This window comes from Lipophrys pholis (genome assembly GCF_963383615.2).
Source record: "Lipophrys pholis genome assembly, chromosome: 9".
Taxonomy (NCBI): domain Eukaryota; kingdom Metazoa; phylum Chordata; class Actinopteri; order Blenniiformes; family Blenniidae; genus Lipophrys; species Lipophrys pholis.
The window spans coordinates 14,599,175-14,611,233 of record NC_137639.1 but is presented as its reverse complement, the minus strand read 5'-3'; the positions used below and the strand labels follow the sequence as shown (position 1 = coordinate 14,611,233).

Here is a 12,059-nt window from a genome sequence, read left to right as displayed (position 1 = left end):
CAAAAATGGCATTTTTCCCTTAATGAACTGAGATAATTTAGGTAACACTGGTCCTAGAATACAATGAAAAAGTTCATTTCAAACTGTGAATCTTCCCTGTAAGTTCCATTTATTACGTATAACTGAAAATATGCATAAGATGTATAATTTTTATTCTTAATTGATAAGTAATGAAACACATCATAAAGTATCTTGGGATATTTATATTGTGTCATAAGATCAAATATTTGTCATATTTTGTAATCAGGGGTAACAATTGCCACAATTAAAAACATTAACATTTTTAGTTTATAAGTCGTGGGTGCATTGAGTGTGATATAAGTATTTGTCAATTAGATTTACACTCATGATTAAGTATATACCACTTTTTAGATGTGTTTATCCAAATATACTTAATGACAGTGATCAGACGGTGGTTTCTTTTTTTGATATAAATCCTCTCACTTAACACATAATTTGCCATTTCTTTGAAAACTAAATGGATACATACATTTATATGAACTTTGCGTGCGATATGTGGAGCTCCTTTTTCAAACTGACTGGCAGGAGCCTCGCAGTGTCCGTGCGTAAAAAGGCGCACGGACGCACACTGTCCCTACTAAAATGGTTGTCCTGGCCACGCCTTTGTTTTACCTAGGTTAAACACGCCCTGTTGACACACTCTCACATTAGGAAGTGGACGAGTTGTGACTCAACACCTACAAGCCGATCTTCACGTAGGAGAGGAGAAAAATGTGGCGCACAGGGGTCCCAATTCCTGAGACGGAAGACATGCAATATTTGCACTGATTCGTCCCAAGATTGAAGTTTGTACCCTACAATACAAGACAGCATGTCCTCGCCGACAGGAAAAGTCTCCCTCCAGATTTTTCTTCTTATACTCAGCTTGTCCACGGTTTCAGGTGAGTAAGAGTTTAATTATTAACCAGCGGTGAAGATTCACCGAGAAATGTTGGAAGAGATGGTGGAACTCCAATTCTATACTGGCAAGGATTGAAATTCAGATTAAAGGGGGACTATTATGACAATTCAATGTATTTATCTGAACTATTTCCTGCTTGTGTGTGAATGTACCTGTGAAGCGAGGTCAGTGAGGGACAGTGTTGAGATTCTGTTGCCTTTGTAAGTGAGTGTTTTTGTCCTGCTGGTTCAAGAAAAACGCTGCCAGGTAGTGTGATGTGTCATGTGGCAGATGATGGCAGGTTGTGTCTGTTTTGTTCACTTATTTATAGCCGGAGAAATATGGCAGTGTAAACCAGGTTACCTAGGATAACAATCAAGTGAGTGAACCAGAACATTAAGGTGCTGTTGTGCGGGAACATGTCTCCCTGTTTGTTCAGTGGAGGTCTGCTTAGTCAGAGAAGGAGTAAAGCCAAGCTGTTAAACTCATCTCTCAACACAGTTAGTCACAATAAGTTTTTTTTTTTTTTTTTCAGCTGTTAATACCACCACAAAGTGTCTGATGTCTATGTATTCTGTTTAGTCTTGTTCCAAATGATGATTTGATAATGACTGAGCGTGTTAATCTTTTGTCTTAATGCCATAATATGACTGTGACTATGCTTCTTTTCTTTTCCAGGAGTGCCTGAGTTCACCATTTCCCCTGACCGTGGCACTGTCCTCACCATCAGCAACAGTCAAGGCAAAGGATGCCAGGTGTGCACAGGATCGGGACGCTCGCGGAGATGTAGTGTGTCTCTGTCATTAAAGGACAACACTCCAGTCTCACTGACGTTTGACTGCACAAGACCTCAGGATGTATTTACCGTTGAAGTTGTGCAAAATATCGGTAAGAGGAGAATTTAGCATTTGAACCTTTTTCGTGCTCAAGGTCTACAACCAATGGTCTGAATATAAGTCCACAGTCCAGATGAGGGACGAGAAGTGATCCTGTCCTATTTACAGTATTTTCTCCCTAAAACATGGAAACACAACAAAAATAGTTCTTCGTACCTTTTCTTTTGTTTGACTTTCACCCATGAAGAATGGTAGCTTTTTTTATGTGCCATGGTATTTTCAATATAATGGTAGAAACTCTAGTAAGTTGTGTCTTTGGAGGAGAAATGGGTGCAAGTTCCCATGCAGGAGTAAGTTCTACAAGTTGGGTTCACATAAAATATTTCAGCTGTTGAAAACTACAACTTCAACACAGTTTTACAAAAAAAAAAAGAACATGTCTTAATAAGGAGTCACATGTTAAAAAAATCTAGTGTTTTGCATTGCATCTTCATTTCTTGTAATATTCTTCACTCTTCTTACCGTTGACTTCAGCGGACAAGTTTCTACATGTCCATGTCAAGCTTTGCCTTTTCCATACAATGAGTTTCTGCAATGAAAGGATTGTTGGCTCTGCTATAACATAATGAAAATGGGTTGAAAAATGCCACAAGCATAAACTATATACACTGACAAAAAATAAAGTAGTGGTATTAGATGGCTCATTTCCACTACTTTTCAGCTGGTTCCTAATTTCTCATGGTCTCTTTAAGGGACAGACAAAGTGCTCTATGTTACCAATTTTCTTAAGAATGTCCATATTGCTGTTGTTAACATGAAATTTTCCTCAACACTCTTTTGTTTTCTTCTTTTTTTCCCCCAGAGTGCACTGTGAAGTCGTGCAGTGACCACATCGTCCCGGCCGACTCCGGCTCCCTCCCTTTGTTGGACTTCACCCGCAGATTTATCTGGAATCTGAAGGCTTCAGCACCAAAAGCATTTAAGATAGATTTTAACAAGGCAGGGCTGAGACAGATTAATCCATCCGAGAGATGTCCAGACAGCCACACGTACACCCTCCAGGTCTTTCAGACTACAGGGAACGTGGCTGTGGGGAAATACTGCAGAACGGGCTCCATCACTAGTGCTCAGATACTGAATCAGGGGAGATTCACTCTGGAAATCCCAGCAAGACAGAAGCTGCAAAGTAGCCAGTTTGATGTGTCTGTAGGAGAAGAAATCAAATGTAAGTTCGTTTCTTTTCTTTCTTTTTTTTCCTGCGTGAAAGAACAGCTTCTCTCTCTCGTGTCTTTCTGATTCATATTCTCATTAACTTTTTCTCTCTCTCTCAGCTCTGGCCAGAGTTTCTCTAACTTTACCAAAAGGGACCTCGTCCTCAGAGCTGCTCTCGCCAAACTATCCGGACACTTTTCCTGACGACGATGTGATGGAGTGGTACTTTCAGGTGCCACAGAAGCACAGGACGGCTGTTCACTTCCTGAATCTCACGCAGCCTCAGTGTTTGAAGAAGGAAACGGCTGTAGAGTACCACAGCAAAGGGAGGGGGGCGCTGGTCCTGGGCTTGACCGATGTCCAGCCGACCCAGAGTCAGGGGGACTTTTCTCTGACGCTGAGGAACTGTGAGATGGACAGAAGACGCTCCGGTTCCCCCGGACTGTCTCTCAACATCAAGGTGTCTGCGTCAAGTACAACTTCGACAGGTTTGTACATTGTTGGGTTCGGCTGCATCACAGCGTTTGTCATAATAACGGCCTTCTGACTGCTTATTCTTTTAAACATTTGTCAGAAAATTCATGGGACTTTTTTAATTCATATTTATGATAGTAACCTAGATGAAGGAAAAATATATATATATTTCTATTATGAATTCATACAACAACATAACCGTGAAATTCAATAAGACTTCTTAATCTGGTTTAACTGACTGAAAGTATTCAAGCTGCAAAATTAGAATATTGTTTCAAATGTTTTTTTTATTCATTATCATCTTAACTTATACGTCATAAAAATGATGAATACTGTTTCTCAAAATATTAGATTATTGCACCAGATTGGATGTTTTAACACAGAAATATATCACAAATAGATTTTATAACTCTTAACAGTATTTGAGTGTTGAAATAAGTGACAAAAGCACTTAAGGTTCGCGTGTGATGTGAAGGAGATGCTGTGAGATTACCAGACACTCTCATACCAGACTTCTCAAATTTAGAAATTATTTTGGCATTTAATGTCTGTTTTTTTGTTTTGACTCTTTCGCTCTATCTTCATTTGTTTTGTTTTCAGATTTAATGGGTGGCAGCTTATTCCTGCCAACAAGCTCTACAATCCCAGGGATTTTCACTGAGACACACAGAGTTACAAGTCATTAACTCAATTTGAGTTTGTTTGTTTTTTAGAAACTTTATGTCAACTTTGTTCCCCGTGGAGAAGATGAATACCTAAAATTATATGAAAAGAAAGTGAAAGTTGGACTTTAAGTCATCATAGCATTAGTAATGCTAAACAAAAGCTCATCCATCCACGTAACAACATAAACATTTGTGCTTCTTCTGTTTCACAACTGTCTTGTTTATTTAAGTCCCATATTTCAAAAAAAAAAAAAAAAGTAAATTAACTCTCTGTTTAAAATGTATATTTTTCCCTGAAAAATATTTATAAGTTAGTAAAACCAACTTTTTATGAAAAAAAAGAAGAAAATACAAATATGCATCACATTCCATTATAATAAGAAAAGTTGAGAATTTCAGACTGTTAACACGTCCGATATTTCCGGTCTGATGGGCTTGTTTAAAAAGCGTTGTTGATAAAGAGTGATGCCACTGTTACATGTTGTGACAGGCATGTTTCTGAAGCAGTTTTTTGTTGGGTTTTTTTTTTTTTTTTTTTTTTTTTTTCAATTCCGATCACAAAGCATGGGGTTTCACAAGTCGGGAGTATAGTAAAAGATTCATGGTTTTTTGACGTTATGAGTAACCGTGAAGAGGAGCGTGGGCTGCAGCCGGTATCCGAGCCCTCGGGTGGCGGGGAGCTCTGAGATTTCCTCACCTCTGACTCATGGCAGCAGCACATCATCAGTCATTTATATCAGTCGGGTGGCAAAGCACACAGTTGAAATCGCATGTGCGTTTGAAACCAAAGGACAAACCGAGGAAACTGATTTCTTGTGTTCTCTCTCTTGCAGTGAAGTGCAAAGTGGATCTCAGCAAACTGGGAGGTCTTTCCCTCCACATCGATAAAGTGAGACCGGCCTCAGACTGTGAGATGAAAATGAACTCTGTTTTGAAGGAGAAGATCACAGTTACCTCGACCAGCGAGCTGACTTTCCAAGACTGCCTGCCCGATGACGTGAACGTAACGGCCACAGGAGTCATTGGTGAATCTCTCCTCTCCGTTTTAACACTCCACAGTGTACAGCACACTGATCCATACCGACATGGACAACACCGTCCACAAGTCTCGAGCAAGACTGACTGGATGTTACAAAATAGAAAAATTGATGTTTACAGTTTAATTATCACATAACGCAATGCAAAATGAATGAGAGGAGAACCAACTTAATGATGTTGATCAGAGGTCACTGGGTACATGCCGTCACCTCCAAAACTCCCAATTAATCTGTATGAGCCAAGTGTGAATGACATTGGTGCTGTTATTGGGATTATTGTTCTCTGTTGTAGAGTAAATCTGAAACCAGTCAGATGTTTCCTGTTGGCACTGCATGAGCAAAGAGAAACATGCATGTAACATTTGCATGGTGGTGTATCTTACAATGAATTAGAATGAATTAATACCTGCTCACTAAAGTAGTCTTTTACTCCCAGTACAATTCCGTGTTATTGCTTTGGCTCTTTAAAAAAAATTAATAAAAAATGTCTTCTTGTCTATTTTGTTGTCAGGTTGTAGTGACCTAAAAGACTGCCCCAAGACTCCAGTCCCTCTGTTGGTGCCCCTGCTGCCCTCCTGCCTGCCCGCCCCTCTGAGTAGCGTAACCTGGACCCTCCGTCCTGCTCAGCACGGCACCGTTCAGCTCACCTCTCCCACCGGGCCCCTCAAACAGTCGCTACCCGGACAAGTATGCAATGACAGCATCCTCTTCAAAGTGGCCGAGGAAGGCGGAGGCACCATCGGACATTTTTGCCCTCGGGGAGTCATACGGAAAATCCAAATCCACACCAATGTGTCCGTGACGTGGCTGTCCAACATGCGGGGCAGAATGCAGAGAACATATTTCAAATATGTGCTGAATGCCAGTTTTGAAAAGGAGATACCAGGTAACACGCAGCTCCACCTCAGTCAAACAAATAAAAAGATAAATGCATATGTTTCTCAATAATAATAAGCATTTTCATGGTGTACTTCTCTTCAGAAAGGTACATATTCACTGTATCTCCAGTGAAAGACACCCCGGTCCTTTTAGCTACTCCCGGTTGGCCGGTCGGAATGGCGTTTTACTCCACCGTCTCCTGGATCGTCTCCGTTCCCCCAAAGATGGAGGCTCATCTCATGTTTCCCAACCTCAGCCAGCCCAAGTGCAGCAACCGCCACACCAACATCAGGGTGCAGAGAGTCGGCAGTCCTGAGGAGGATTACAGCCGCAGGGAGGACGAAGAGGCCGAGCCGGAGATCACCGTCCCCGAGAGCTTCTACCTCAACATGTCCAACTGTATGCCTGAAAGAGGCGACTTCAGCGTGATCACCAAGATCACCCTGCAGAAGGCCCAGAGTAAGCGAATTTACACTTACTGCAGTTTTGTGATGTTTTCTTGACATCGTTTTTATGTAATGATAGATGTAATGGGATAAGATTCCACTTAGACTTTCACTGTTTTTTCGCTGTTGTGTCACAGTTGGTTTCAAATACCTACCAAACATATGTTATGATACCTTCCCTTCCTAAAAACAATAATAAACAGCTGTACTTTAGGGTTCATTCAAGCCTCTCAGACTATGTAGTGGTTGTTCAACAAACTCCATTAACGTCACAGTTTAAGACGTCTGATCTTTTCATGTGGGACTTAAAGCATTTATAATATCAGTTATTCATTCAAACATCTGTTCATTTAGGCGTTTCACATTAAAGTGGTATTTATGTTTCTTCTTCAGACCATCTCCTCGCCATCCTGAGCGTGGTGGCGGCCCTGCTGGCCATATTTGTCATCGTGTTGGTGGTGGTCTGTGTGGTGGTGAGGTGAGTGAGTTTTGTGTCTTATTCAATCCTTCATTCATTCTTTTTTGACTCGTGTCTTTTAGATATTCCCAGTGAATTTCATGTCTGCCTCAGATGACAAACATTTCACTTAATCTTTTAAACTTTCATGCCCCCCCCCCCCCCCCCCCCAAACAGGAAGAAGAAGAAAAAGCTCGATCATCAAGTGGATGTCTACAATCCAAACGGCACCAGCTTTCTCCCGGGAGCGAACGGACACCCGAAGTCAGATGATGAAAGCGAGTACCATGTGTACGCCTCCATCGAAGACTCCCTGGTCTACACACACCTGCTGAAGAAAGGTGCAGAGATTGGCGTCTACGGAGACTTTGACACATACCGGCCCTTCCCGGGACACTCGGACTCACAGAAGCCATTGGTGTCTAAAAACGCCGGCGCTGACGACACAGAGGTGGACGATCCCCGGCCGATTAGACCGTCTTCTCAACCGGGCCCTCCTCTTCCCAACAGGCCTCCGAGCCACGGGCAATCCCTCGTTGACAATGAGCTTTACCAACAACGGAAGCAAACCCAAGAGGGAGATTCTTCAAATCTCGGTGCACGGATGGAGCCAGAGGGAGGGAACTGAGCAGAAGATTGGATTCAGCTTTCTGATATTCATTTGACCTACTTGAACTTTGGGATATTCATTCCCAGGCGTCTGTGTGATTGCCTGCAGTTCAGCCGAGCCAGAGGTCTTTTTTTTCTCTCTCTCTCGTGGAGCTTTTTCGCCAAAAGTGAGGCAATAAAAAAAACAAAAAAAACAAACTCGGACCCTTTTCAAACCTGCTTTTTAGCTGTTACCGTGTCTTCTATAAAAATGAAGGCACTTTTGTTTGGAAAGCAGCGTTCCATCATTCACTTTCACAGCAGTTGTAGCATCTCGAAAGATATTTTTAGGTAAAGACCACTTTCATTGGAAATGCCTTTATTTGTACTTTTAGACAAATTGATGAGAAAGTCGATGGAAACGCCTTTGTATTATTTACAGGGTGAGTTTCTCATTCCTGGTGTTCCATCGGTAATAAAGGGAAAACACAGCTTTTGCGGCTGCATTTTGTTCGCGTCATTAAACCAGTGTGTAGTTTGGTGTGGAGGAAAGAAAGTCTTCCTGTTTTTTATCAATACACCATAGAGGTTAGTACACTCCTGCGAATGCTGTTCAAGGTGTTGGTTGTCTGTCTTGAATATATATTTTTTTTATTAAAGAGGAGAATATTTCAGTTTGGACTTTATAGAATATAAGACCGATGTGCTAATGTAAAAAAAATCAAATTCATGCTTCTTTAGTCTATTTTTTATTTATTTTTTTTCCGTCTGCTGCAATCAATGAGAATCACTGCTCAAAGACTTGATTTTACTATTTGACAGTAAGGCCTGATTGACTGCCTCTTCTGAATTACAATGAAATGTCTATGGGGGAGGTGTTTGAACAGACGGAGCTGCATTCTGTGAACTGACAGTGATCATTGTTTGAATGACTGAATGAGAGTTATATTGTAATCCAGGGTACATTTTCTCCCCCAAACCTTGCATGTTCAGACGTCTCTCTGGTCCAAGGACACCCCGCTGCCTGGCAGAGCCATGATTTTCACTTGTAGTTCAGACGGTGAGCAGTAGAGGGAAACAAATTTCAGTCTTCCAACAAGCTCAGACCTTCCCGTGAAGACACAGTTAAGTCTTCCTGTATAGCAGAAAAGTATTTTAGATTTGTGAAGTGTGTCTATATTCGCTTTCGAGTCACAGTGATTGAAGGACTGAGAAGAGGACACACTACGAAACCACACATGGAGACATCCAAGCATTTTGTTCTGACGTTTCCTTCCTTGGGGTGACTAACATAATGTGAGCAGAAACTGGGACTTTTTTTTTTTTTTTTTTCTGATGAAGCAACTATAGGTGGGTGGAGACACAATAAGTGATTGTAATCAGCAAGTGGGGGGAGTTCATGACATGTTTTTAGTGGGGGAGTTTGCTGGAAATGTTTATTTTTTTAATGAAAGAAACTTGTTTTTCTAGTTTCATGAAAGGACAATTCATCTTCTTTTCTTTACTGTTGCTGGTTTCCTCCCAACATCCTTTTCATCAGACTGTTTGTATAAATGTCTTGTACCCTTGAAACAAGATGTCATGTCTGTTTTTGCTGTTTTAAGACTTTAAATCAGTGCCCACAGACTTTGACCCACATGAGGTTTGTCGCATGCCAAGAAAATACTCTTGGGTGAATATCTGACCCTCTTTTCACATTATAAGACATTGTTAGTGGCTGTTTGCATCCAGTTGAAATAAAAAAGAACCTTTGGTTGGTTACATTCTTTTTTAAATATCAGTTGTTGTAATTCTTACAGTTTTTGGTACAAAATATCTTAAAAATAATTTTCGGTCATACTTTTAAAAAATTCAGTTTTTAAAAACGTGTGATAGTGACACAAATAATACATTTCCAATATTATGTTTGTGCAATTTGGAGAAATCTTAGTGAAAGCGTGCCAACTTCTTCATTTTTGGTGGTCCCAGTGGAAGCCTGTCCCAAGCCTTGAAAAGTGCCACTGTTTTAAATCATTTAAGAGCTTTAACCATCAAAGTTTATAGGAATAGTCAATTTTATAGATTTTTACCATGAGTGAAGGTCAACCTGATCATGAATGTTTCATGACTGCACCGGTCATGTTTTTAATCATCCAATAGTATAAGTTATGATCTTGAGTTGAAGATCACAAGAGAAAAATAGTAACCACGAGCCACCATTTGTTAGTCTGACTGTTTTTTGCTCTCTACACTGTCACATAACTAGTTTTTCTGCTGAGGAGCCACGATTGCTCTTTCTGTCTTGAGCAAGAAGGCAACAGGAGGCTTGTGTGATGACATACATGTTTATTCACATTATATAATGACATGTAAGCAGCATAACTTTCCATTTAGGGTCTAGAAATAAAATCCAGGATGATTGGTGCTTGTCAGTATGAAGACGATTTATTGAATTGACGAGCTGATAATGCAAAAGAGTGGCAAACTAAAGCTGTCCAGTGTTTTACTGTGATGAATTTGAGTTGCTGTAGGATTAAATAGTTTATACATCAACATGCTGTATCAGAGATCACTGTATAGTCTTTCTGTTCTGGACCAACATCTGGGAAGCTTTTGTCAATGTGAGCTAAAGAAAGATGCAGCACATAGTTAGTTTTTCAATGCATTGCATGACTAGTAGCTCTAAAACGCTCTAAACTTTCTTTTCAGCAAGCGTAATGCTGCTGCGGGTGTTTATAGTGACGTATAGATGTAAAAGCGGAGCAGCATCTTTCAGATTATGTTGAACTCGCACACAGAGGCCTTCTCGGCCCTGCAGCTCTCGTCAAACCACTTTCCGTTGGCCGTGGTGGAGAGGATGGCGCAGTTCTTACTGCGGCCCCCGTCAGGCTGCAAGGTGATCTCCGTCTCCCAGTTTTTGAAGCGCACGCCGGAGCCCGACTGGTCCACCCACTGGCCCTCGGTCACCATGTCGTTGATGCCCAGCCAGATTTGCTCCTCGGGGCCGATGCTCTGGCGCACGTAGCTGTAGAGCTGGTCGTTCTCGTCCCCAGTGAGAGGGGCGCCCAGGGTGCCTCCTTTGGCGATGCAGTCATCACTGGCTGCATGGAAAGTCTTCTTCACCGGGTCGGCAAGGAAACACTTCCCGGGGATTTTTGTGCCTCTCAGGCAAACTACAGAGGAATTTTAATAGATTATTTTTTCTTTATTTTAGCTCTACATCACCATAAAGTTGAAAATATTAGGTTGAACTCACACAAACATAATTTAGTGGGCTGTGCTACTTTTCTCTTGAGCAACGCTTTTCAAAGTGGTAGAATGAGACCTTTACTTACTTCTTTACATCATGACGTCGCAAATAAGTTAAATACAAAGATTATTCTGTGAAAATACATCCCCATGACCACAACATTTTCCCCTTGACACCCCCAAGTGAGGCCCTCCCAACACTTACTTCTTAAGAGCAACACATTCCTTTACTAAAAAAACAAAAAAAGAACAATTGTAGAATGTTTCACACGTTTTTCAAAAAATACCTGTCTGCAGAGCTTGCTGCTCTTTCAATAAATTCAACTCCTGAAAAATGTCATTAATCTGTTTCTTCAGTTCCTCAACAGCAGCATTGATGGCGGAGTCTGTTTGGAAAAACACAAGAGTTATAAATGACCCCACGCAGTGTTTTGATGTTGCTATTCAGAGAAACGCTGGATGTCGTTTATTGTCAGGCTCACATCAGTTCCTACCTTTTCTGCCATTCTTCTTCTTGGAGGTCTGCTGTAGTGAGCAGTGTGTCAGCAGGAGAAAGCAAAGCACCATCCACACGCCTCTAACTTCCATTATGTTCATTAAAGTCAGCCCTACGAATCCGCTGTGAAGAAACTGTTTTTGTGCAGCAGCGCTTGAATCCACTCGCAGCTCCGGGTCCTGGCCAGACTGTTGTGTTTTACAGAGTCGGAGTGGAAGCACACTGCTAAATGAGGAAATCTTCTCTCAGAGAACAAATGCTTTGCAGATGTTTAACAGCCGTTTGTGTTGCTTTCGAAATGGCTGCAGGGAGACGGGTGGTGAGCAGGCGCCTGTGGTGTTAAACAGGGTTCAGACAAGCATGACTTGAGCTTCCACATGTTTGTAAGTTAACAGTAAATCACACAGGAGGGGCGACCCGCCTGTTTTTGCCTTTTGGGTAATTTAGAAATGAATTCCTAAAAATCAAATACACACATCTAACATCAAGAACTGTAACGTCCAAAACATTTTCCCAAACATTTTACAGACGTTATCTCCATATCGAAAGGCAGATTTTAACTTGTGTGTCTCGTGTCTAGGGGCCACAGGCTGAATGTCCCGGGTTCCTCCCAGACTCCACATCTGGATCTGCTCAGAGAGCTGGAGGAGGCACAGCTGACGTTTGGAACAGGCTTATATAATGAATGAATGAATACTGTTGTGTAATTACTTTTGTTTATGTTTTCTGTATTTGTTTTATTTTTACTTTTTTGGCCGGTTTTGGTGAACTCATACCACTCACTGAATAACTCACAGCTAAGTAACACACTGTAGAGATGCAATGCAAATCTATGCATGT

At 41.3% G+C, this 12,059-nt stretch overlaps 2 protein-coding genes across 2 annotated transcripts; one reads left to right on the top strand and one right to left on the bottom strand.

Moving 5' to 3' along the window:
* Nucleotides 1-664: 664 nt before the first annotated feature.
* cdcp1a (CUB domain containing protein 1a) lies at nt 665-9,274 on the top strand. Its single transcript, XM_080471189.1, has 9 exons — nt 665-902; nt 1,580-1,789; nt 2,600-2,962; nt 3,069-3,437; nt 4,922-5,113; nt 5,637-6,011; nt 6,107-6,463; nt 6,844-6,928; nt 7,085-9,274. Exons 1-9 carry the CDS (start codon nt 833-835, stop codon nt 7,533-7,535), a joined length of 2,472 nt encoding a protein of 823 aa, XP_080327315.1. The 5' UTR covers nt 665-832; the 3' UTR covers nt 7,536-9,274.
* Nucleotides 9,275-9,798: 524 nt separating this feature from the next.
* Nucleotides 9,799-11,831, bottom strand: clec3ba (C-type lectin domain family 3, member Ba). The gene is made up of 3 exons (XM_080471687.1): nt 11,218-11,831; nt 11,011-11,109; nt 9,799-10,647 (listed from the first exon to the last, which is right to left on the bottom strand). The coding sequence occupies exons 1-3, from the start codon at nt 11,318-11,320 to the stop codon at nt 10,247-10,249; spliced, it is 603 nt and encodes a 200-aa protein (XP_080327813.1). The 5' UTR covers nt 11,321-11,831; the 3' UTR covers nt 9,799-10,246.
* Between the last annotated feature and the right edge of the window lie 228 nt (nt 11,832-12,059).